Source organism: Ambystoma mexicanum, chromosome 2p, assembly GCF_040938575.1.
Source record: "Ambystoma mexicanum isolate Mex_15411 chromosome 2p, UKY_AmexF1_1, whole genome shotgun sequence".
NCBI classification, from domain to species: domain Eukaryota; kingdom Metazoa; phylum Chordata; class Amphibia; order Caudata; family Ambystomatidae; genus Ambystoma; species Ambystoma mexicanum.
In genome coordinates, this window is record NC_090923.1 from 1,286,366,034 (window position 1) to 1,286,391,568 (window position 25,535).

At 45.2% G+C, this 25,535-nt stretch overlaps 1 protein-coding gene across 1 annotated transcript in view; it reads left to right on the forward strand.

The window, feature by feature from the left end:
• The window catches only part of VWA3A (von Willebrand factor A domain containing 3A), a 2,090,411-nt gene that overhangs the window by 296,175 nt on the left and 1,768,701 nt on the right, over positions 1 to 25,535 (forward strand). The window contains exons 8-9 of the mRNA XM_069645605.1: positions 6,181 to 6,287; positions 25,363 to 25,488. Of these exons, the coding sequence (XP_069501706.1) occupies positions 6,181 to 6,287; positions 25,363 to 25,488 (233 nt within the window). The remainder of the gene's footprint in view (positions 1 to 6,180; positions 6,288 to 25,362; positions 25,489 to 25,535) is intronic.

The window sequence follows — 25,535 nt, forward strand, 5'->3', positions numbered from 1 at the left end:
TGCTTTCTATATTGTGGAGGCAATCCTCACGATTTTCCTTTAGGCCCAAGCAGCATAAAGTATGCTTTCGAGTGGCAGTGCTGGTATATATTTAGAGAGAGCCTTGTGATTTTCTTTGGCCGCAACCCAAAATGCATTTCGAAATGCCCTAGCATAGTGTTGGTGACCTGGCTTCTATTTGAGTATTTCAAGTGACCCCTGCAGAACCAAGGGCTTTTCACTCTGAAATCTGTGATGTCGTCACTTATTCCCGTGTCACGTGGGAAGGGACATGGGGCAACGGGAAGGGGAGGGACAGGAAGTACCAGCAGTCCGGCAGTCCCGTTATAGCTGTGTTGAAATAAAGACGTGTTTGATCATACCGCATCTAGTGTCTGTCCATTTATTGCGAGCAGCCTTTGAATGTGAGTGCCTAAGGTGCGAGAGACCGATCCACTTCTTCACATTGGCGACGAGGCGGAAGAACTACCGCCAGCACAGCCACGCAAATCCCGGCATTTGCGCTCGGAAGCATCGAGTGCAGGCGGAGCAGCAGACTGCGGCCCGGCCAAGACGCGACAGTGAAGGTAAGGCGGGTGGGAGTGAGAAACTCCCCGCCAACCACAATCCTTGGCAGGGTTCCGGGCGGAGTACTGCACGTACCCGCCAACGGCTACAAACAACCGGCAGGTGGAGCGCATCGGCTCCCTGCGACGGCAGCAAACGCCCGGCAGGCGGAGAGCGTCGGCTCCCTGCGACGGCAACAAACACCCGGCAGGTGGAGCGCATCGGCTCCCTGCAACGGCAGCAAACGCCCGGCAGGTGGAGCGCGTCGGCTCCCTGCAGCAGTGGCGGGGTAGAAGGAAGCTGCCCACGACTGGGAAGGGAGACAGCGGTGGGTGGAGCACGTCGGCTCCCCACGTGAAGGTAGGCTGTCAGTTCCCCCCCAGATCACTTGCCAGAGGCGGACGCACGGGAGTTGAGCGCACTGGCTCTTCACCACATTTCCCGCCAAGTAAGCCATAACCTAAGTGGGTGGAGCGTATCGGCTCCCCATACATAAAACGGAATCCCGCTACTGGCAGCAACTGTGTTTCTTCGCTCTCCGTTTTCTTTTCATTTCTCCCATTTCACTTCCCATCACAAAGGAAATTTCATGTGGGAAGAGAGCGTCGTTTCCCCACATCTCCTTTGACCAGCCGCACTGCGACAAATCAATAACTGTGTCATGCTGGATGACTCCTCAGAGAAGTCACTTAATGTACAAATAACACCTCTCCGGATAACCCGCTCAAAAATGACGGACAGCCTGATCTCACAACTGCCCCCCAGTTTTGATCTCAGTGACTCCAGCACGCTAGGGCCCAGGTGGAAGAAATGGTTAAGGGATTTTGAAGTTTGCCTTAAAGCAGTGGGCCCTCTTGAAGATGAAAGGAAACATAGTCTGCTCACTCATGCCGTAGGATCCAACGTAAGAGACATTCTAGATGAAATGCCTGAAGATACCATAGACACATATATCAGTTTAAAAACGACCCTCACTGACTACTTCACACCACACACCAATGTGGACTATGAACGGCACATTTTTCACACCACAAAACAAATAAAAGGTGAAACAATGGACGCGTTCGTGATGAGACTGAGTGTGAAAATGAAGCACTGCCATTTCAACAAATATTCCAATGAATAATTCCAAATAATAGTTGGATGTGAAAGTGGTGACTTCAGGAAAAGACTATTACAAAAACCACGTAATCTGGAAGAGATTCTACGCCTAGCACGATCAGAGGCAGTACTAACAGCACAGGTAGAAGGGCTGGATGGCATCACCATCACCCATGGGAAACATGAGAGTCTACACAAACTGGAAAACACCCCAAAGGGGAACACAGACCCATTTTGCTAATGATGCGGACATGAATACCCACATGAAGGCACGTGCCCCGCCATGGGTCAAATCTGCTCTGCATGTGGGTGAGAAAACCATTACAAGGCTGTATGTTTCATATATCGCAGTAAAACGCGAGGAAGTGGAAGGAACAGAAGATCCACGCCAGAAAGAGAGCCGAGGCGTCCAAGTCCCAGTCGCGACTCACACAACAAAACCGAGTCGCCACGTCACAGGACTCGTGAGGATCCGACAGACCGAAGGTAAGCAAGGTCCTCACGGGAGTGGAGATCCAACAAGGCGGCGCCCTCAGGGAGAAGAAGGCGCCCTAGGAGATACGTCAGGTGTTTGGTGGAACAATCACAGTCGGACAGCGTCTCCAACACCTCTTCAGAAGACAATCCCAAGAATGAACTAAAACCACGAAAAGGAGAACCAAGGGTGAAAGGCTACTTATACGCGCTTGGGAACCCCACTGCAAAAGAATACAGCCCCACTCTCATGATACAAGTCAACCAGGTGGCTGCTGAATTTCTAGTGGACACGGGAGCCACGGTCAACGTAGTAAGTGAAGAGAGCTACAACAGCATACCAAACACAGCCCGCCTGCGACCAGCCCGAGCGCTGATTTTTCCATATGGCTCCACGACACCCCTTGCGTGTAAGGGTTTCTTCACGGCCTCATACAAATACAAAGATCATGCGAAAGAAATACCCATGCATGTTCTAGAAGCCGCAACACAGTGGATGCATTCTCAGCTATAAATCGGCTGTCGACATGGGGTTAATACATATTCTATACAGACTCATGATCCACAAGCATCTGGACCCCACTTCAAGCATTAATCAAGTCTTCCACGCACTATTTAAAGGACTGGGAAAATTGAAAGACAGGCAAATTGAACTACACATAGACAACAGCATCACGCCGGTAGCCCAACACTACACAGGAATTCCCATCAACATACAAAAACAGGTAGAAAATGAACTGAGCAAACTCCTAGAAGCGGACATAATTGAACCGGCTGTAGGTCCGACCCCCTGGGTGTCCCCCATAGTACCCGTACCAAAAAAAGACTCCCCGGACATTTGCATTTGTGTGGACATGCGAAGACCAAATGAAGCAATATTAAGAGAACGTCATCAATCTCCCCGAATAATGGACATGGTGCATCTACTCAATGGTGCCACCGTTTTTTTCAAAACTGGACCTCAACAAAGGGTACCATCAACTAGAACTCCACAAAAGGTCCGGGTACATCACCACTTTTGCTACTCACCTGGGCCTCTACAGATAAAAAAGACTCAGTTTTGGAGTCTCCTCAGCAGCAGAAATCTTTCAGTCAGAAATACATAACGTAATCAAACATGTGCCAACTGCCTAAATTATAGCGACGACATCTTGGTTTTCGGACAGACCCAGGAACAGCACGATGACACACTCATGCGGGTGTGCATGGCACTGGAAGAAGCGCACCTCACACTAAACAAGGAGAAGTGTGAGTTCAGGAAAACACTACGATTCTTCGGGCACATCTTCTCTGAAAGTGGAATGACACCGATCCTGAGAAGGTCAGTGCCCTTACGAACACCACACCACCAACCTCCGTCACTGATTTGCGATCATTTCTGGGTTTGGCAAGTTACTGCACAAGATACATGAAAGATTTTGCATCGGTCAGCGCACCCCTACGAGCCCTCACCAAACTCAGTGCAGAATTCAAGTGGTCAAATGAGTGCCAACAAGCCTTCCAAATCATCAAAACCTGCATTGCAGACGCCAAAAACATGGCCTACTTCGACCCCCAGAGACACACAGAACTAATTGTGGATGCAAGCCCAGTGGCCTAGGGGCCATATTGACTCAACTTGATCGCAAAGATGGTCAAGCCGCACATGTGGTATCCTATGCATGTCGCAGCCTCTCAAAAACTGAGCAAGCCTATTCACAGGCTGATCACAAAGATGGTCAAGCCGCACATGTGGTATCCTATGCAAGTCGCAGCCTCTCAAAAACTGAGCAAGCCTATTCACAGGCTGAAAAGGAAGGTTTGGCTGTAGTTTGGGCCTGTGAGCATTTCCATCTATTTCTCTATGGAAAACCATTCACAATAGTCACCGACCATCAGGCATTACTGTTCATCTACGGCAGTGCTCAGGCCAAGATGCCCCCCAGGATAGCTCGATGGGCCCTAAGGTTGCAAGACTACCATTTTGACATCACTCACCGGCCGGGGAAGGAACAAAATCCAGCAGACTTTCTCTTGCGTCACCCCAGCCAAGACCCCTCTATAGCGGATGAATACATCATGTATGTGGTTCAGGGGAATGCCCCACAAGGTTTGGACATGGAGCAAATAGCCAGAGAAACCAACACAGACCAAGCAATGCAAATTATTATGAGGTGCCTCGAGAAGGGCCGCTGGAAACATGCAAAACAACTCAAAGAGAATGTGGGAGATGAGACTAAACAAGACATCACGTGTCTACTGGCCGTAAAGGAGGAGCTTGCCAAAACAGAGGAGGGACTGTTACTAAAAGGAACCAAGTTAGTAATTCCACAGACCCTAAGAAAAAAAATCCTTGAGCTGGCGCATGAAGGACATCGAGGAATAATGTCCACCAAAAGAATGTTACGTCAAAGAGTGTGGTTCCCTCAATTGGATACCCAAGTAGAAGAACTGCTCAAAAACTGCCCCACCCGCGTGGTCCTCAATCCACAAACCAGACCAGAACCACTCAGGATGACTGAATTGTCTGAAGGGACCTGGGAAGAAATTGCAGTAGACCACTATGGCCCATTAGAAGGTGAACATATCCTTGTGGCCATTGATGAATATTCCAGATTTCCGGAGGTACAAATTATACCATCTACAGCGGCATACCATACCATTCCCGCGTTGGATCGGATGTTTGCCACTTATGGCATTCCAAAAATACTGAAATCCGATAATGGACCCCCATTCACTGGACAGGACTTTAGAAATTTTGCAGAATACATGGGCTTCCATCACAGGAAGGTAACACCGTTGTGGCCTCAGGCAAATGGCACGGTTGAACGATTCATGAAAAACATCAAGCGTACCACGCAGATAGCTCGCCTGACAGGAGAATCGGTGGAGAAATTGCTGTGTCAATTAATGAGGGACTATCGCAACACACCCCACAGTACCACAGGCAAATCGCCGTCCGAAGTCATGTTTGGAAGAAATGTAAGAACCAGAATACCCCACCTAGGGCTAGAAGAGGAACGATACAAAGGTGATGCGGATATGAGGCAGCAAGCTGCATCACGGAAATTGGACATGAAAGAAACAGCTGATAAGAAAAGGAGGGCTGAAGAGAATATTCTAACAACTGGAGACATCATCATTGCAAGGCAGCCGCAAAATCGCAAGAATGTAGCAGCGTTCGGAGAAGAGCCCCTCACCGTAACGCATAGGAAAGGGTCTCATCACAGCTGAAGGCAGCACCCATGTATTAACAAGAAACAGCTCCCACTTCAAAAAGATGCCAGGAATTGTACCGCTAGTTGAACCTCGTACACCCCGAGGCACATGGGAAAAGGATGCACCCTACGAAGGGGACAGAGAGGATTCTGGCGCAGAAGAGTCATGTTGGCCCTCCCAAGAATCGAGTGAAAGAAATGACTGGAGGCCACAAAGGACTCGCAGAAAACCACATTGCCTCATTGAAGAAATGTCATGATCCCGAACTTTATGTATAGTATCGGGGGGGTGTGATGTCGTCACGTATTCCCGTGTCATGTGGGAAGGGACACGGGGCAACGGGAAGGGGAGGGACAGGAAGTACGAGCAGTCCGGCAGTCCCGTTATAGCTGTGTTGAAATAAAGACGTGTTTGATCGTACCGCATGTAGTGTCTGTCCATTTATTGCGAGCAGCCTTTGAATGTGAGTGCCTAAGGTGCGAGAGACCGATCCACTTCTTCACAAAATCGTTGCTATAAAATGCAAAATTTTGAGCCATTATTTAAAAAACATTGCCATAAAAAATCCCCACCAACCCATCATGGCCATAAAAAATTCCCACCAACCCACTGCAATTGGTTTGTTCCTGCTCGCTGCCGTTTCAGGGACAGCATTTATGTCGCATCACTGTATATATTCTCCAGCCCTAACAAACACACAATGCTTTGTCCTCTGGTCATTATGGATTAATCTTCTGTTGTGGTTTCTTACTGTTGTACAAATCATTACATTACAATCCCGTTTGATTTATTGGCCATAAACACACTTTCCAGTTGATGGTCTTGGTTTAAACTATATTATTTTTCTATTTTTGTGTGCAGTGTCTTGTAGATGAGCAGCTATGCCATAAGAAGCAACTTTTCTTCATTGCTTTCGGTACGGATTCCTCGTGCCTTTGGCAGACGGCAAGAGACGTTAACGTGCGCATGTAAGTGCATCTTTCATCTCATATTTCAAAATGCTACGGCGGGTGCATCCATTTAGAGTGTGTGTATTCCTTAATGTTTCTCCGGGAGACAGCAGGCAGAGTTTTCAGTAGAAATAATAAATATCCAAATGACCCCTCTTCATGACTAAGTGAATCTAAATGAATCTCATGAATGCTTTATTGGGAAACTCTGACTGACCAACTGGATTTGGCCTTCAGTTGCTTGCCATTAGTGCGTACCAATGGTTTGATAATGGGTGTTTACCTTCACATTATCATTAGGAAATTGCTTTTTCTACTTTCGGCTTCTCCCTCTGTCTTCAGCCAGGCACCCTCAATAAAAAAGCACCCACAGAAATATGTCTAAGCAGTATCACATTTTTCACATTGTGAAGAATGTATACCTGCGAACCTACCTGCCCCTGAACATGTTCATGCTAGATGCTAGTAAAACAAACACATTCTAGATAGATGAAAGAAGGCAGTGAAAAAGTGACGTAAGATCAACCAAGTTGAGCTGGGACAAAGATCCGTTTTGGTAAATGAGTCCACTGTACTTTATTTGCCTCTATTTTAACCAATTCCCATTGAATGTTCCCTTTTTCCAATTCTTATTTTTGTTTTTTTTGTTTGACAGTAGTTTAGAAAAAGAAAACAAACTTTTTTTGTCATTTCATCATTTCTAATATGTTCAACCAATTTAACTAAAGTTTCCTAATGTAGTTATTGCAAGTCCATCACAACATTGTCCATAAAATGAATGTCTCCGCATGTCAGTTGTGAATCTATGCCAGAAATTGGGTAACAACACCACTCTTCCATGTTAGCATTTGTCGGCGCAAATTTTCCCAAATACAATGAGCGCTGCGATATAATTTCTGTACATTCAATGACTAGATGTTTTATCGATTCCACTGCGTTCATGCAGTAGCGGCAATGATTATTTGGCGTATTAATGACATGCTTCATCTTCAATATCTCTTTAGTTTTGTAGAGATTCAAGCAGAGTCTTATGAATTGGTCGCAATGGTATCGCAATGGAAATTTAGAGAAGTATTTTGGAAGTACACCAATTTCTTGCATAGAGGTGCCATCCGATTCCAATGACCAATCTTTTTTTTTTTGTTGTTGCAATTTGTGGCATTTGCAATACTTGTTCCATTGTGATATCTCCCTCATTTAATATCTTTCATAGTTTTTCTTCCCAAATGTTAAGTAAGCCGGCAGTTGTATGATTACTCTTCCCGCTTAGTATCACGTAAGGCCTCACTGTTGGAATAAGGCACATTTTGCGCAAAGCTGAAATTGATTTCCACAGAACTGTGCCGTACAAGGATTCTAAGCAAAGTTCATGACGAATTGCAGTGATTGAAACATTCTGGGTGAGTTTTAATACCTTCCGCCAAAACTTCCCTTCAAGTTGGCACCAAAATCTTACATCAATATTCCAGCCAGCTTCGCTACCAAAAGTTACTGCAGGTACTACTTTTTGGAGATAGAATGTAAGCACCGGTATCAATGTAAATTTACCGTACTTTGCATGTAGTTTAGCCCCTTGTAGGGCAAACATCCACATTTGTGAAGTTACGTCTTCAATCCAGCTCCATTCTCGAATTGAGATGTTGAATATGACACCTAAATAACAAATTATGTCCGTCAATTCTATAGCTTCTTTGTTCACCCACCACGTAAATGTCTTTCCCCGTTGGCGAGTGTTTGGACCAATTGATATTATTTTTGATTTTTTTTTTACGTTTATTTCCAAATTATTGGTCTCAAGATATCCTTGTAGGGCTGTAAGTAGTCTTTGTAGCACTATTTGTGTAGAGTTCAAAAGCACTATATCATCAGTGTAAATTACCCAATTTAGGGGCTGACCATTTGCTTTTGGTGGGAAGATCCTGTGTTGTTTTAGGGCCGCTGGTAGATCTGAGATGAAAAGTTTTAACAGTAACGCTGCCAGAGGGCAACCTTGTTTCACCCCTTTTTTTGTTTTTATTTCGGCAGTTAAGTCTCCTTGTGTATTTAAACACACTTGAATCAAGGTGTTTGAGTATAGTGCCATGAGTGGATGTAACAAATTTTCGGGGCAGCCCCAGGCTTTCAATTTGTCCCATAAGGTCTGTCGTGTCGGTTAATACTGTCGAAAGCCTGTTTTAAGTCTATAACAGCAAGGAATAATCTATTCCTGCATTATGGCTTCCAGCTTTACCATATTAAGGAGTATCAGATTTAGTTCTACACCAACTCCCTTTGTGAACCCAGTTTGCCGGTCGTCTACCAAATCGGCACCTTCTGCCCAGATTGTGAGCTTTTCTTGCAGAAATGTTGCAAATACCTTTCCCATGGTGTCAAGGAGGGCAATTGGGCGATAGTTCGCCGGATCGTCCCGGTTGCCCTTCGTGAACACTGGTTCGACCACATCTCCTCTCCAAGAGTCGGGAAGAGCCTGTGTCATGGCAATTCGGTCAAATAGAGCTTTAATGAAAATGGCACAATGGAACTTGTTTTGTTTCAACATCATATTTGATATTCCATCCGGACCAGCGGCCCTTGAATTGTTTAATCTTTGAATTGCCCTTTCAATGTTTTCACCAGACTCGCTGACTCTCCAACTGGTTTGTAAGGTGATATTAGGTGTTATTTCTGCATCGCCATGGGCGTCAAAAACTGCGGAATAATGCTTCACCCAACTCGCTGCGTTCACTCCGTTTGACATTGCAAAAGCTTGTTTTAACTGTCCGGTGTTTATTTCCCAAATATGTCTACTGTCTTTCTGGGTAATCACTCGTATCATCATTTCAGCTTGATCTTGATCACAAATTGATTTCAAGTATTTTAACCAGTTTCGATACTGTTGCTGTCGTTTTTTTAATCGATTGTGCTTTATTGTTGACTTGGGATTTTTTGAGGGGCCGCAGATCCTTCAGTAGCAGTTTCTTTGCATCTCCTACTGCGATACTATATGGATGTTTGTTCTCGATTATTTCAATTTTGACTCTGTGTTGTCTCATTTTAAATTGCATCAAAAAGGTGCATAAATTGTCTGTTTTTTGTCATCTTCCGCTTGAATGAATTTAGTTGTTAATTCACTGATTTGATTAACATTTATGTGAAGTCTATTTAATCCACTATTAATGGACAGACTTGTGTTATATCTTGCGGGAATTCTGTCTTGAGCCCAGACCCAAGATAACAATAGGGCGTCATGATCACATTTTGTCGTCTTCAATATTGTTAACTCAGCGATTTGACTTAGTAAGTTTCTTGAGGCCCAGATGTAATCCAGCATCTTCTTACTTGACCCTCGATGCCAGGTATCGGCTGCCAGCATGTCACCCTTTTTGCAGCCATTTAACATTTCACATTGTCTTAAAGCCAGTTCATATTCCCATTGGCAACCACGGTCAGATCATTGGGTAGGGATGTTATGGTCATTTAATGTTAACTGCTCTTTTAAGTTGTTAAACCATGAGAAGTTTAAGTCCCCACACAATAAAATGAACAGGTCGTCAAAGGCTAGAAGATAGATGTCAATTTGTGCTGTTATTGATGAGATGTATTTTGATTGGGAAATCATGGCTGGATTGCAGTATGTATTTATGATCATTAGTTTCTGTTTTTGGACAAAGTTGTGGCTATGTTGAAGAATGGTCACTTGTACAAATACGTTCGGGTTTGAAGAACTAATCACCTTCCAGCTAAAATTATGTTTAATCATTGTGATTAAACCAGAAAATGGACGACCAAATAAGTTCTTTCCTGCCGCATTTAGATAAACTGAATAGCCATCACAAATCGGTGCTTCCCGCAGCCATGTTTCCTGAAGGCAGATTATGAAATTCGTATCATTCAATAAACATTCATCTTGGAACAAATGAGCAAAACCTCTGGTGTTCCAAGAAGTCAACAGATGAGTTGGTCCAATGAGGTCATTTTTTTGCTAATTGTTATTTTTTTGCTTGTTCAATTTTAGACGGAGACTGTTATTGTTTGTTCCTTTTTGCTGGTTCGCCGGCACTAATTCTGTGTCTGCTTTAAATTGCTCCCATAAATCTGCTCTTCTTTGTTCATTTGCAGTTTGTTCAAGTTTGAGATTGTTTACTGGATCTTGAGATTCCATCGACTCGTCATGTAGAGTTAGGTCAAAACCAGAAAATATCAGGTCTTCTTTTGCTTCCATTAAGCACTTTGCAAAGAACTTTGATTTCATATGCAGCATCACCCAATCTGAGCGACTTTCTGATTTATATTCAACGATTGCAATATTGTCAGATTGAATTGTGCGTAATGTGGGAATGCTGTGCAGTAACTTCATTACATTGGACCTGTTTAGATTAACCTTGTTGTTTTCCTCTAGAATAGCTGCAGTTTCCACAGGCCATTTTTAGGCGGCACTTGTGGCGTCATCCCGTCCTCTATTGTTCGATGTTTGTGTTTTTGTTGTTGAGCTATTGTTTGTTTTGGGTTTAGTTTTTAGACGATACTTACTGCTTTTTGATTTTCATTTCTCTTAATTTGACTTTCTCGTCCACTCTTTACAGAACTCACTTGGTCACCTAGGTTATTGTCATTTGTTGACATACCTTCGGGTTGATCTTTTCATCCTGTTAACTTCCATTTGTCTGTTTGGGACAGTTTTGCATGAAGATCATGATTGCTGCCGGCTGTGTCAGTTACTGTATCCACCTCATCTTCTATTGAATATGTTGAGAGGTCGCACAGGTCAATTGAGGAATCAGGATTTGCTTCACCTGAAATATCTGAATCGGCTCTTGATCATTTGTTGGTCTTTGATGTTGCTACAGTCGCTGTGGCTTCATTTAAAGATGTTATCATGTCTGGTAATTTGTCTGGAACCTTGCCACTATGGACAAATAGAGCAAACCGGGGTGGCATGGTCAGATTACGGATACATTTCTTTGCTTCATTAGAACACGCTCTTTTTGCAGCCGGTCCTCTGTTGGACTTTTTCAAATGACTATTATTTTTCCACAAAATTTGGTGTTTTTTTCAACTGTCTTTTGGATCGATTTTGCAGGGCCTGTGAAAATTCCAAACGATAATTTGTTTGCTACATTTTGAATTTCAGGATTGATCAAGTCTGTGATATCTACTCGGGGACCCTGCACCTTCTGGTCCTCCTGTTTCAAGCTTGTCACATTTTCATTTATATTCAAGTCAACTTTAGCAACAAGGGCACCCATTGCATTTGCCACTGAAGGGGTTAGTGCAACTCGTTTCTGCACTTTAGCCTTCGCCTTAATTTTGGATCCCTGAATTTCTGGGGCATTTATAACTATGGATGATGATGCTTTCTCATTAGAACTTTGCCTAGACAATAGATGGTACCGATTTTTGTTTGCGATTTGCGGTGTTAATAATGTATCAACTGACACAGATTTCCTTTTGTCCCCATAAAGGCATCTTTGTGCATAAGAACTGCAGTTTGTTCTTGTGGAAACATTATGTCTTATCCACTTTGTGCATTCTATCACTGCTTCAGTGAGATCTGATTTTTCGTTTGTTTCGCGTCTTATCTCGTTAAGACGTGATTGCCATTTTCGTGAAGATTTAGTTTCATAGTCAAGTCTTTGGGTAAGGTATTCAGTGAATTTTTCTAGGGCCAACAACTTATTGTTTGCTGTAACCAATAAGGACCCTTGATCTTGCACTGCATCGTTCACTGACTCCTAAAGCTACATAAAGGGTAGAAGTGCGATTGATGCTGCTGCTAATACGTTGCTATGCATCTGTAATCCTGCAGCTATTGATAATTTCCCTTTGTTGTTTGGATCTTTTTTCATTTCACCTTGAGTTGCAGCTGATTGTGAGCTAGGTGTTTGGGTTTTGTTGACATGTTCACCGTGTACTTTATAAGACATGCAACGATTTGACTTGACGCTCTTTTCTTCATTTTGACTACCAGCGGAAAGATCCAGATTTACACACACTGTAGGTGGAGCCTGAACGTTACAGTGTGGCGTACTTCTAATTAGAGAGTAATGCTCTTGTTTTGTTATACTGTATTTTGGCCTTTTTTCAGGCATATTTGCATATTTTTGTGTAAAGCTGGTATTAAGCCGCTCTCGTATTAGAACAAAGTCTGCTTTCAACCTTTCTGTTAAGCGGGCTTCTCGAGCTGCAACGTCAAAATCTGAGGAAAGACTAGATGGCGCCTTTGATAAAGGCAGATTCACTGCCAATTTGTCACTTGTTTTTATTGTCTTTTATTTCAGATTCTTTGTTTGCGTCACTGTTCACAACTTGAGCCGTGCTGATTGATTCATTAACAATGGCCAATTTTTGGTTAGAGCCCCTTTCTGTATTTTCTTCAAGATCTGTTCGCGGTGTATTATTTGTCACCACCGCCTCTAAGGATGTGTGTGAGTGAATCTGTTTACCAGATAGGGTTGGAGTATTCGTCAACAGAGGAAAAACGGCAGAGTGATGTGCAAAGTGAAACTTCATTATGTTTTTCAGGTAATACTCGTAAAGGGTTTGATTCGTCCAGGCGCTATGCGCCAACGATGTCTTTTTTTTAGGCGGCCCTACTTCAAGGGGAAGCCACATTTCTAACCAGTCCAAATCCGTGATATCAAAATCAAACGGAACGTCACAGGCATCTACATACGCTGAAGAAAGAGGAGGTCTTAACTCATTCAGTGCTTCCGCTGAAATGACCGATGTTTCAGCGCGTTTGATGCCTGGGGAAGCTAATTGAGGGCTTGCACCGCCTCCTTCGACCCCCTCGCATCCCTCCACTTGCAAATTCAAAGCGATCGAGACCAACACTACTAGCGGGGGCACACCGTGACTGCCGCCGACTGAACTGACGGAGCCAACGGGGCCAGCCACAAGTTCACACCAGCTGTGTGCTTACCTCTTGTTGTGAATCATTTCCACGCATTCCCGGTGTTGCAAGGATTAATTACCCGTTTGGGGGCCCACTGCAGAGCGCTTCATCACCAAGCTGCTTCCTTGGGCGGACTGGGGGCAGTCTGAACTCTGTACCGAACTCTGATTGGCGCGGCACCAATTCTGGTTTGTGGCTGCAGCTGCTCACAAGGTACACGCTCCACACAGGGACTGGGGCAGACCGAATTCTGCACCGAACTCTGTGCCACGCTCTGCACGGCAAGTCTGATTTTAAAGGCTGTCTTTCAAATTAAAGACACAGGCACCAATTCTGGTTTGTGGCTGCAGCTCCTCACAAGGTACACGATCCAAGCAGGGACTGGGGCAGACAGAACTCTGCACCGAACTGCGCATTCCTATTCTTTCTAAGACTGTGTAGTCATTTCTGATATGTCCTCTAAGGGAGGCTTATTTTGTGCCGGCAGCAAGCGTGACCTGGTGTCTGCAGATACTTTTGATTTGTATGGTCTTGTGTGTCCAGTGCATGTAGGTGTGTGGTACAGTTCATTTTAGTACCACTTCATTCATGTATACAAACCAGTACACGTGCACCAGTGATTCAGTTTGGACTGTAATGACAATCAGGATTGCTTTTTGTAGGGAATCGTAGCTTTTCGGACCAAGCCCATATTTGGAATTCGCTCCTAGATTGCACCTTAACAAACTCAAATATTTGTACCAGCATGATAAGCACACCACCTTGCGAGAGAGTTGTAGCTTGCACAATATAAATTGCTCTGCTCATTCACTCACACAGTGTACCTTGTCTATTTGAGTCAAATTGAGTTGTTATTAATGTGCGGGATATAGTGTTATGTATTCTCAACCTTTTTTCAGTTCTGTAATATTCCCTGGTATTCATTTAACCAGCCTTGGAAGGATTTAAAGCCACGTCCATCCAGTGGTCCTCCAGTTAACCCAACCTTCCTGCAGAAGTGATTTTACCCACATAACTACCTTTCCTTTGCTCCCCATCTGTCTTAATATTCCATGTGCCTTTCAAATTCCCATTCTGTTGATCTTTCCCAGTAGCATGGAGCTTCCCAGTTTACTTTACTCTTTAACTGGTCCTTGTTGAAAATTAAGGCTGCAAGGGAAGGGCCAGCTTCATCATGGTGTCACAGCTAAACGTCCTGACGTTTCACTAGGGTATCACACAGTGTGAGTGATCATGGAAGGTATTCACTCGTAAGAGGAAAAGGAGTCACACATTTGTATTGAAGTCTCAGTTTAAAATATCTGCATGTGGAGACTGGGGTAGAGTTCAAGACTTTTGTTGTTTTGCTCTTATGCTTCAGTGTCACCTGTGAAATGTTGAGTTCTAGTTGAATATTCCTTATTGTGCTATAAGAGAAAAGAATGTGAGTATATGGATGATTTCAGTGATTTATCAAGAAATCAAAGCTGGAATTATTCATTTGTTTCTACTGAAACAATCTCTGAGGTCATTTAGATATGAACAATAAAGGAGTAACAAAACTACACCATTTATAAAACAGAGTATTTAAACGTTCACGCCTGTGGCGCAACAGTTATGGTTTACGATCTATATTTATTTTTATATAGCACCGTTCGCCCACAGAATAGCTTTACAACTATTCTAAGGGAAGCAACTTAGATATGTCATACATTGCATACACCTGTATATATCAAAAACAGAGTGGTAGAAAGGAGACAAGAAAGGAACTAAACACAAATTGATTACAAAACATCCTCTAATGCAAATTCATTTATTTTATTGCATTTTATATGTGTGAGTTGTCCCTTTTGTTTATTACTTATTGCACCCATAGCAGCACACGTGGGTGGCGAGGGCCAGTAATTGTCCCTGGCAGGATTTTTGGAGAAGACAGTTAAGTTGAAATGTGGTGGTTGTTTCTTCATTAGGCTGCTGCCATCAAAAATGTACAGTCACACGATAATCCTACAATGTGTATACAAATATATTTTTGGAATGACATTAAACATTTCGACTTGAAAACAGAAAACCTATATATATATATATATATATATATATATATATATATATATATATATATATATATATATATATATATATATATATATATATATATATGGACTTCAGTCCTCGAGTGCATTCCTACCACAAATCGCTTTGAGGCCATACAAATAGGAAAAGGCTATATAAATGACAAATTGTTTCAATTACCATTTTATTCCCAAACTTATAGTAATACTTATGATATTTTAATCATGTACAATTCTCCTCATATATGTCTTCATATAACAAAACAAGATGACTTCATAAATTATGCAACTGTAAGTCACCCGTCAACAGCCTTGCCCCTTACCTTCCTTTTATTCTATACAAGTAAAGGAAATGTCTTCTGTAAGGAATTCATGGTGGCAACAGTAAAGACCAACACATGTGATCACAGTTCTAGGGTGTTTGTTGAACAATGAATGCTGTGTGGAAAACACCTAACCTAAACCTAAGATGGGAGCAAGTTCTGCCCATCGAATGAAAAATAAGGCAGTACCTGTGGCGTTGTCAGAATAAAAGGGCCTATACTAAAGAAAACCTATTGCCAAATCCTTACAACCAATTACAGAAAGAGTGTGGGATAGGGTTTTCTATAAAGAAAGAAGTGTTTTCAAATCATAAGTCAGGATGTGATTGCCAGGGGTCTCCCTTCCCCACGTTTTGAGCATGGGACAAAGTGGATCTCCTGATCACAACACATGCTCAAGCTTTCCCAGCACGAGCCAACAGTTCTGTATCAGCTATCCGGTTCTTCGATAGTTAAAGGCATGGTCTAGTAAAACATTTTATTTAAAAAATAGATAGGCAACATAAAAAAAAATACTAGCATTCTCTTTTTTAAAACTTCCTATGTAAAATTTAGAGCTATTCAAGCTCAAAATTTGCAAAAGCAAGCACCTGGGCGCATCCATTTTGTGAAATGGATGCCCTCCTGTGCTGGCTTTTGCTTTTGCGGCACTAATGAAGGAAAAGCCAGCCAGCTGTAGTAAACAAAAGCTACCGCTGGGTGGCTTTCCCTTCATTAGTGCTGTACGCGGAGGACGGGGACCGGAGACCAGAGCAGGAAAGCTGCAGCTGAATCTCGGTAAGTGCTATTCATTTTTTTAAAAAAATAAGCACTAGCTGTGGTTTTTTTTCTAAGTTTTCCGGGGTGGAGGAGCACGGAAATCTTAGAAATAAAACCGCAGCTTTAAAAACGTTGTATTTATGTTTGCGGTCGCTTTTGAAGCGACCGCAAACATAAATGCAACGTTATTGTGTTGGAAAACGCTGCGGTTTTTCTTTCCAAGTTTCTCAGGCTCCTCCGGCTGGAGGTCTTCGAGGACCTTCTGCATATCTTGAGCCACGTCTTTGGGGGGAGATTCCTTTCGAGGTCTTTTTTGCATTTATGTTTTAGGGTGGTCGAGGGGATCGTGTTAGTGCCAATTAGTGCTGCGTACATTGTGCTAATGCGGCCCTTGGAGCCTACGTACAGGTCTAAAATTCTTTCGAATGGGGTCAGGTCTCTCTGTAGGGCCTCCTTCCAAACCTCTCGTGTCATAACGCATTTTAGCCGTAAATACAGAAAGACTGAGAGTGGGCCTATGCCTAGGGCTTCTTCTAGCTCCTGGATGGTAATGAATGTGTCATTTCTCCGTAGTTACCCTGTTCTTTCAAGCCCAGCCTCATACCTTCATTCGAAACTGCCTGGATCTGGGATATCGTCCCTGACGCCCGGTGCCCATAGATGTGCTAGGGGGAGGGCCATGTCGTTACTCCTTTCATTCCTTTGTTTGGTTTCGATATGGCCCATATAGTCCCAAGAATGGGGTGGTTTTTAATGCTGTTTCGTAATTGGGGTCCTGGTACCCATAACCATTCTCCCACAATAAATGGTCGAAGGTGGTAATTATCTAGACTTATCCATTGGGGTTCTTTCTGTTGTCTGAAGTGCGGGATAAGCACTCCAAGTTGGGCAGTTGGTAAAGTAAGGCGAGGTGAACCCTGGGTTTTCTGTTTTGCCATAGAAAGGTATGTAGGATTGTTTTAGTGGTTGCAAAGAAGTTTTGGGGTATTTGGATAGGGAGCATCTGGAACAAATAGAGTAGTTTTGGGAGGATCACCATTTTAATGGTATTGAGGCGACCCATCCATGAAATGGTGAGCCTTGTCCACCGATCAATATCTTTCTGGATCGTGTGTAGTCTCGGGGGGAAATTGGCTTCGAAGAGGTCGCACAGATCTCGGGTCACATTGATGCCCAGGTAACGCATTGTGGTGAGACTGACCTTCATCCCTAGAAGTGCGAATCGTTCCACATCTAAGTCCCTACTCTTGTCGATCGGTAGAAGGACCGACTTCCCGTGTTAATTTTCAGGCCCGCCAATTGACCATACCCCTCAATTATTTCCATGGCTGCTGGTATTGAGCTTAGGGGGTTGATTGTGTGCCGGAGAATGTCGTCTGCATACAGGCCTAGTTTGTATTCCTGGTCTCCTACTTTAATTCCTTCCACCCTTTTATCGAGCCTTAGTTTCTGCGCTAGTGGTTCCAGGGACAGTACGAATAGTATGGCTGATAATGGGCAGCCCTGTGTAACACTCACCTGACTCCCACGGAGGCGCTGGCCTGGTTCGCGCTGCTGTGACCTCTTCTAAGGTGATGCGCAGGGTTCGGAAGACGGACTGGACCGGGCCCCCAAATCTGGCTTGTCTGGCTCGCAGAAGTATCCTTCTTAGGGTCTGGAAGGACGAGCTCTCCATCCTGCTTCTGATGCAGGGGCGCGTTGGTATCCAGTTACTTCACTGGATTTTTTCGGATTGGTGAGAACCAAACTTGCTCGGCTTCCGGGTAAGTTTTTTTGATAAGAGGTTCCCCTTGTGTCCATGCATTAATGTGCTAATGCTAGTGTCTTTTTCCCCATAGGGGCCGGGGTACGGAATGCCAGGGAACAGGCACCGACCCGAGATGAGAGGTGAAATCCTTGTAGAAATCAGGTAAGTCTTTAATGAGCGTTTTTTGGTAATGTCTTTTCATTCGCTCATTAACGCTGATGTCTCTTTTTCCCCTCAGGGGCCAGGGTCCGGAAATGCCAGGATGCGGCGCGGACCCGAAATGAAGAGGGAATGAATCAACAGGTAAGTCTTAACATGGAGATTTAGCTTTCCTTATTCCCTTCTCTCTCTCACCTTTTGTTCTGGTCTTTTTCTCCCTAGGCGTTGGGGCATGACTGCGAATCCGGATGATCACTGCTGAACATGGAGGCTCCCAGTAAAGGTGAGTGGAATGCGGCGCTGCAGCGATCGACGCGATGAGCTTTTAAATAAAAGTCTTCCTTTTCAGGATTGTCGGCGAGATGTGGATTTAGCAGTTAAGGACTTTTCCTTCTTCAGTTCTCTTCTTCTCTTCCTTTGCAGGTGATCCAGGATGCTGGCAGGCGTGGCAGAAGTCAGGATGCAGGAGCAGACACGGTGAGTGTCCAGCTGCTAGATGCAGAACAACGTGAAGCATGTGTGGCTCTTCGGGTGGGGTTTAAATAGCCTTGGAAGAAGTTCCAGGTATGTATTCTTCCTCCAATCAGGTATGTATCCTTCCCCGACCACGCCCGATGGTAAATTAGTCCCACAGGTAAAGTAGTTCCTTTCAGACCTCAAGGAGGCCGGGATCCTCCAGCATGGTCTGCATCAGGTAAGTGCACCCAAGCACATCCATAATGAGCCTGGCGCCATAGGCGCCAGGACACTGTCCAAAGGGCCCCTATATGGGGTTGCTGGGTCCTTCCTTGGGGACTGGATGTCCGCTTTCGGGGACGCAGGGCTTGAACCGGCTCCCCGGAAGCGGGCATCATGACACCCTGCCTGGTTCCTCTTTCCAGTGTGAACCATCTTGAGTAACCAGCGTTCACGGCCACAGAGGTCTTGGGGGTGGAGTATAGAGCCTTAATAGCGCGGGAGAGTTTAGGGCCAAGGCCTATCCAGCTTAAAACTTTTTCTAGGAACTCCCAGTCCACCCTGTCGAAAGCCTTCTCGGCATCTAGAGACAGGAGGGTTTGGTCATCGCTCCTATTTTGTGCCTCGTGTATCAAATGTAATGTTTTTCTCATGGTATTTGTTCCTTGTCGTCCCATTACAAAGCCGACTTGATCTGTGTGTATCAATTTAGGTAGATGTATTTTGTGTCTGGCCGCTATTACTCTCTCTAGATTTTGGCATCTATGTTGAGGAGAGATATGGGGCGATATGATCTGCAATGTTTTGGATCTCTACCTTCTTTTGGGATGACCGTTAGAAGGGCCTGGGCGAAAGATGGGGGTGCTTGACCTGCATAGAAAATGCTGTTGAACAGGGTAACTAGGAAGGGGGTAAGAAAGGCGGTGAACGTTTTGTAAAAGCCGGGGGTGAAACCATCATCCCCTGGTGTCTTCCCGGACTTCAGGTGTTTGATGGCATCTGAGATCTCATCTCCTGTGACCGGTGCGTCAAGGGCTCCAGCCTCGGAGTGTGTGAGTGTAGGGAGACCTGCCCCTTTGAGATGGGCATCTATGCTTCCCGTTGGGGGTCACAGGTATATAGGTCTTCATAGAAGAAGGTGAATGCCTCTTGTATGCCTTCCGAGGTGGATTCAACTGTATCTACGAGAGTACCATCTGTCCACCCATCTTTCTGCCCTCGCCGACAAGCCTCGTCGCAAGGAGGGCATCAGCCTTGTCTCCTTTCTCGTAATACTTTTGCTTCAGATATTGTAAGGTCTGTGACACCTTGCCCAGTTCCAGGGTTTTTAGCTCCTCCCTTAATTCCTTAACTATTCCGAGATGTGTGGATCTGTTCTGCAGAGACGTCTGGACTAAGCTTTCTGCGGCATCTAGTTTCTGTCTAATGTTGGTCTCAATTAAGGTATGTTCTCTCTTTTTCCTTGCGCCTTCCCTGATCAAGATTCCACGCCAGGTGGCCTTAGATGCTTCCCATACGTTCACTTTCGTAACTTCATCCGTATCATTGGTCATGAAAAATTGTTTAATTTCGTTTTCCAGTTCCTCTTTGAAGGCTGTTTCCGACCATAGTGTCTCATTACACCTCCACTTCGTGTTGCGGTGTGGGTGATCTTCCCAGTCCAGATCCGCCACGACCATGTCATGGTTAGACCAAGTAATGGGGTGTATGTTTGCGCTTTGAAGTATTCTCATTAGGCCCTCGGAGAGGAACACATAGTCTATTCTTGTGAGTGCCTCATGGGAGATGGACCGGAATGTAAATCCCTTATCTAAAGGGTGTAGGTGACGCCAGCTATCAGCGAGGCCGTAAAGGGCAAGGGTGGTTTTGATTTCTGCATATACCGGTGTGTGAGAGGGTTGGGAGGGGTCAGGAGTGGTTTGCCTATCCATGGTGCTGTCCATCCATGTGTTGAAATCGCCCCCTAGGATAGTGTGGCCTTGTGCTTTATTAAACATCCATTCGGTAATCTTGTGCAGGAATCTCTTTTGGCCCTGATTAGGTGCATAAATTGTGGCAAGGGTTATAATTGTGTCCCTAATGGATCCAACTATCAGCATGGACCTACCGTCTGTGTCGGACCAGGAATTCAGAATCTTTATACGGATGCTTTTTCTAATTAGGATTCCCACACCTGCCTTTTTGGGGATACCCGAACTTCAGAAAGTGTGCCCAATTAATCTGCTGGGGATCCCCTTCTCTTTGCCCCTCTGGTATTTGGTCTCTTGTAGGAACATCATATCGACATTGGACCTCTTGAATTCTCTCGCTACTAATGAGCGCTTGGTGGGGGAATTAAGGCCTTTTACATTGAGTGTGCATACATGCAGCCGTTGGTGTCTAAGTTTTGTCACCATCGTGATTAACCAGTGTGGAATGGCACTCTAGGTGTGTCTGCCTTGTTACCATTGTTTTAGGTGTCTGCCATATGCCTGCCTCCGTACTAGCAAGCTGAATCTCACATGACTTCGAGAGGGTCGCTAAGCGTCTCTGGTACTCAGCGTTCAGTGGTTCCAAGGGTGTCACGTCTTGGTAGATGGAGACATGCGTTGATCCCAAAGTGATTTGCGGGGCGTTTCTGGCCTTGTCTAGGACCCTAGCCTTGTCTGCATAGTTATGAAAGCGGGCAAGCACCGTTCTCGGACCTCTCGGTCCTCCACCCGCCCTGTGGACATGTTCAATTTTGGGTTTGTCAACCGAGTCATCGTTGAAGAGTGTTTTCATTATGCCATGCAATGTTCTCTTTAGATCTGACTCGGTCTCGCCTTCCTTGTCTGGGATTCCGAAAATGCATATATTATTGCGCCATTCTCTGTTTTCTAAGTCATCAATCTTTAATCGGAATTCTTCTCTGGCATAAAGTTCGGCAATTTGCATGCCCATTTGTGTCTCCAGAGTATTCAAGGATGACTGATTGTGCTCGACTTCTTCAAACCAGTCCTCCATTTTATCCATCCTCTGGGTGATTTTTATCAATTTTGCCCCCAATGTCCGCTCTCATGCTCCTCATTTCATTGAGCATGTCAGTGACGTCTGCTTTAGTTGAGCCCAGGCTGCCTAAGGTTTCGGTGATGACATGGTTGCGGCTCTGTATGGTCGGTGGTTATCCTTGTGGTGGTGCGAACTGGTATGCACCTAATCTCTCCTTGACATTCATGCATTGGATTTGGTGATATTTGGGCTAGCGGACCCCCCAATGGTATCGTTAGTAGCTGATGGGAAGTTTAGTACATGGTGCTACGGTCACCTGTGAGTGTATCAGCTTGCCAGTTGAAGGGCACTGTGTTGGGGGGGCCCGTAATGTTGGGGAGGCCAGGGTTCATATAGCACCTAGGTACGTCAGCGGCTGCCCCCACTGCAGCGTTAGGGTTCTGTGGGGTGGGATGCCCTTGGGGTGGGGTGTACTTGAGGTGGAGGTTCTGAGAAGGGCACACGTCCTGCAGTGTGCAGGGGCCCAGCTCTCAGTGTAGCTTGCGCTGTTAAGGAGGGTAATTAGTCCTTTCCTTGTTGGGAGGATTCTCCCCGTAGTTGAGTTTTGTCTGAGGGCTATTCCCAGCCGGTCAGCTCCAGGGGGCTACTGGTCCTGGGTTCCGCTGTGGTTTCCTCCTGGTGAGGGTGCACAGACCGCCGTGGTCCTAGAGCACTTTATTTGTTGCGGCCAGTTTCCAAACAACATGGGCGCTTAGGCTCAGTGGCGGTGCATGCACTGGGAGCCTCTGTAAATCTTGTCTGAGTTAGTCTCCTATGAGGGGAGGGCAACAGCGGCCTCTGTGATCGCCACCTCCCCAATCTTTAAATTAATAGTGGTTGTCCTGCGTGTTGATGGGAGAGGTGGATTTCAAGGCGGGCATGAGGCGCAGGGCCTTGTGGTGCATTTAACCCGGGCCTTGGGGGTGCTGCTTCTGAGTTTGCCAGCGTGTGGCCGCGCTCCATCACGCGCCAGGGCCCACGGCCCGCGTCATGGGGGGGGGGGGAGCTGGTGTGTGCCACGGCAGTGAGCGATCAATTGGGTGCGTTGGTCGGGCACTGCAGTAAGTAAGTATGTTTCGCCTCACGGGACGCACAGGCTGGGTCTAGGGGGGCGCTGCCTCCGAGCGTGCCGGTGAGCGGCCAAGCTCCGTCTCCCCGTCCGCGTTGATGGCACCTTACCTTGGGGGTGCGAGGCGAAGTCCGCCCTGCGCCTTGGGATCGGCGGCAGGAGGGTGAGGTACCCCGCAGCGGGGTACTGTAGTGTGGCTGACGGGCACGCTGGAGCTCGCGTTTGATTTGCGCCTTCTCTGTATCGATGCAAGGTCCAACGGGCGCTCGTGAGAGTCCGCTCCAGACGCTCCAGGGAAAGCACTTTAGGCTTCGTCCCTGATTGTCAGCTTCCCTGTTCCGGGTTCACTCTCGCAGACAGTTTACTGTGGTTACACCTTGGTCGGGTTCACTTCGATCAACACACTATTCAGGTTGTCGGCTTCCCTCTGCCGGGTTCACTTTCACCAACTTCTACAAACAGTTCACTGTACTTGGGGGACTTTGGTCTTTGCCCCTTTTTGTTAGCATCCCTCCGCTGGTTTCACTCTTGCCAACCATTTACGAAACGCACTGTTCATATACTGATTTCACCTTGCAGGATTCACTTCCCTTATCTTCGGCAATCATCTCTCGGTCAAAGACTTTCGACGGAACAGAGGATTTTACAAGACCCCTGTATGACCACTTTGACCTCTTCTCACTTCTTCCCCAGGTCTTCTGGTTACAGTAATTTCTGTCTTTGGGTAATCGCCCAGAGTTTCCAGCTTGAGCTCCTGTGTGTTGCCGGACCCCTCTGTTTCTGGTTCTCCCCATCTTTCATCAATGTATCATTTTAAGCTTCTCAAAAGTTCAAATTAGCCTCTGGCTATTTATCGTTCAACACAGTTCGGTTTCTTATTGACTCTTCCCTCGATTCACTGGCTGTGATGAACTGCGTGGCTTTCTTCTCCTTCGCGTCAAGGTTGATACCATAGAGACCCACGTCTCTCCCCGGCTTGGTTATCAGCGGAGGAGGGTCTCATGCACCGTAGACATCTACTGCAACACACGCTGGCTATTGTTCGTGGATTTCTAATTCCTTCTGCAGAGGTTTCACGGGCCTTGGTCGGAAAGGGCAAGGATTATTCTCTCCTTTCACCCTCCCAGTCTGTGCTGTCTTTCTCCTCCTGTTGAACTGCCGTGCTGTGTTAGCTCTCGCATTGTGCGGCTGCCATGCTCCTCTTGTGCCTCACTTTTATCCCTGTGGGGAAGGCAAAGGGCCATCAGGTGTTGGCGATTCTGGTCACCTGCCTGACTTTGCCTGACCCTTGTATTGGGACATGTCAGGTAAACGCCTGTGGTGTTAGTCCGTTGTCTTTCGTGTTGTGCAAAAATGTTTGTGTTGGAAAGGGGGGGGGGGCAATGTTTTGGAATATCCTACGTGGTAGGATGGGGAAAAGGTATTGAAATAAGTGGGATACCGCGTCTCGACCATAGGTGTCCCACTCCCTAAGGACCCCCCATCCAGGTGATCCTCCCTCACTGGTCACCCCCAGGAACTGTATCCATTAGCGAGGGCCCTGTCCTGGCCACCTGGATTACAGATCCATGAGGACTATCCAGGGAGACACCTTTAGGTTTCTCACACTTCCTACGTTCTGCAAGAACTTGGGAGAAGCAGAGAAAATGAAATATATCATTGTTTCAATATGTAATATCAGTAACATCTTCATTGGTTATTTGGTGTATGAGGGCATGCATCCCAGTATTCGCGCGTTGGGATCTCACCTAAACGAAACAAACTTGACCTGCAATGTGCTTTTTGGTCATGAATAATGATTTTTAGAATTTAAACTAAGTGGCACTGTTTAATTGAGGATGTCTGTGATTTATTAGAAAGATGGGGTTAGTAAGACAGTCTTTGCCTGTGCTTCCTCGAATTGTATTACTATATTGTGTCACTTAAGATTTCATTGATTCATTCAATATTTCGATGTGTGAATGTATGAATTTTCCATACTGTTTTATGTATTTATGTTTTGATTAATCTACATAATTACCAACAGATTTAATTAGTCTTTTACAGGTTGTAATTGTAGGACCTAAGGCCTACTCAATAAATTATGGATCTTTTTGTGCACCAAAAATGCTACTCTCTGTGTGTACTGTTCTTTGAGGTAATTTAACAACCCATGGAATAGGGCCAAGTTGAAGCACAAACTGGGTCTTTGAACCAGTAGGCTAATGGTTCATCTGGGGGACTCCCCTATGCATGTTATTTGGTGTATGAGGGCATGCATCCCAGTATTAAAGCGTTAGGATCTCACCTAAACGAAATGTATCACTTGATTTCTTGCAGTAGGATTGTTTAGTCTAAGCAGATAAAATTCTGAATGGACAGCATTCTTATAAATTCCAAACTTGCGTAGACTAATACAGGTATTAATCTCATTTAAATCCCTCCTTGTAATGGCGGTTTTTGAAAGTCAGACAAATGAATACACTTATGCTTTAAGATTGTTTCTTCCTCTGTATGATGACCTGCTCTAAATAACATATTGTATGTTTGTATTGAATGTACTGGTTGGTTCCTAATAGGGGAACCAATATCCTTTCCTCCAGTTCATCAGGAATGCTAAGCTTTTATTTTATCTTATGTCATTGTGCTTTGTTTTTTTTCTTGCAGACTACATGAATCCAGGCAATGGATACAGCAACTGAAGCCCAGCGGTGGATGCAACATGCTTGCTGCTTTGAAGAAGCTTCTGCTGATCAAGGATTTGGATTCTCTGGTGATCATTGCAAGAAACTGGTAGGTCATTAGGTCTGCCTGCCATGTCTATAAGAACCTACAGGTCA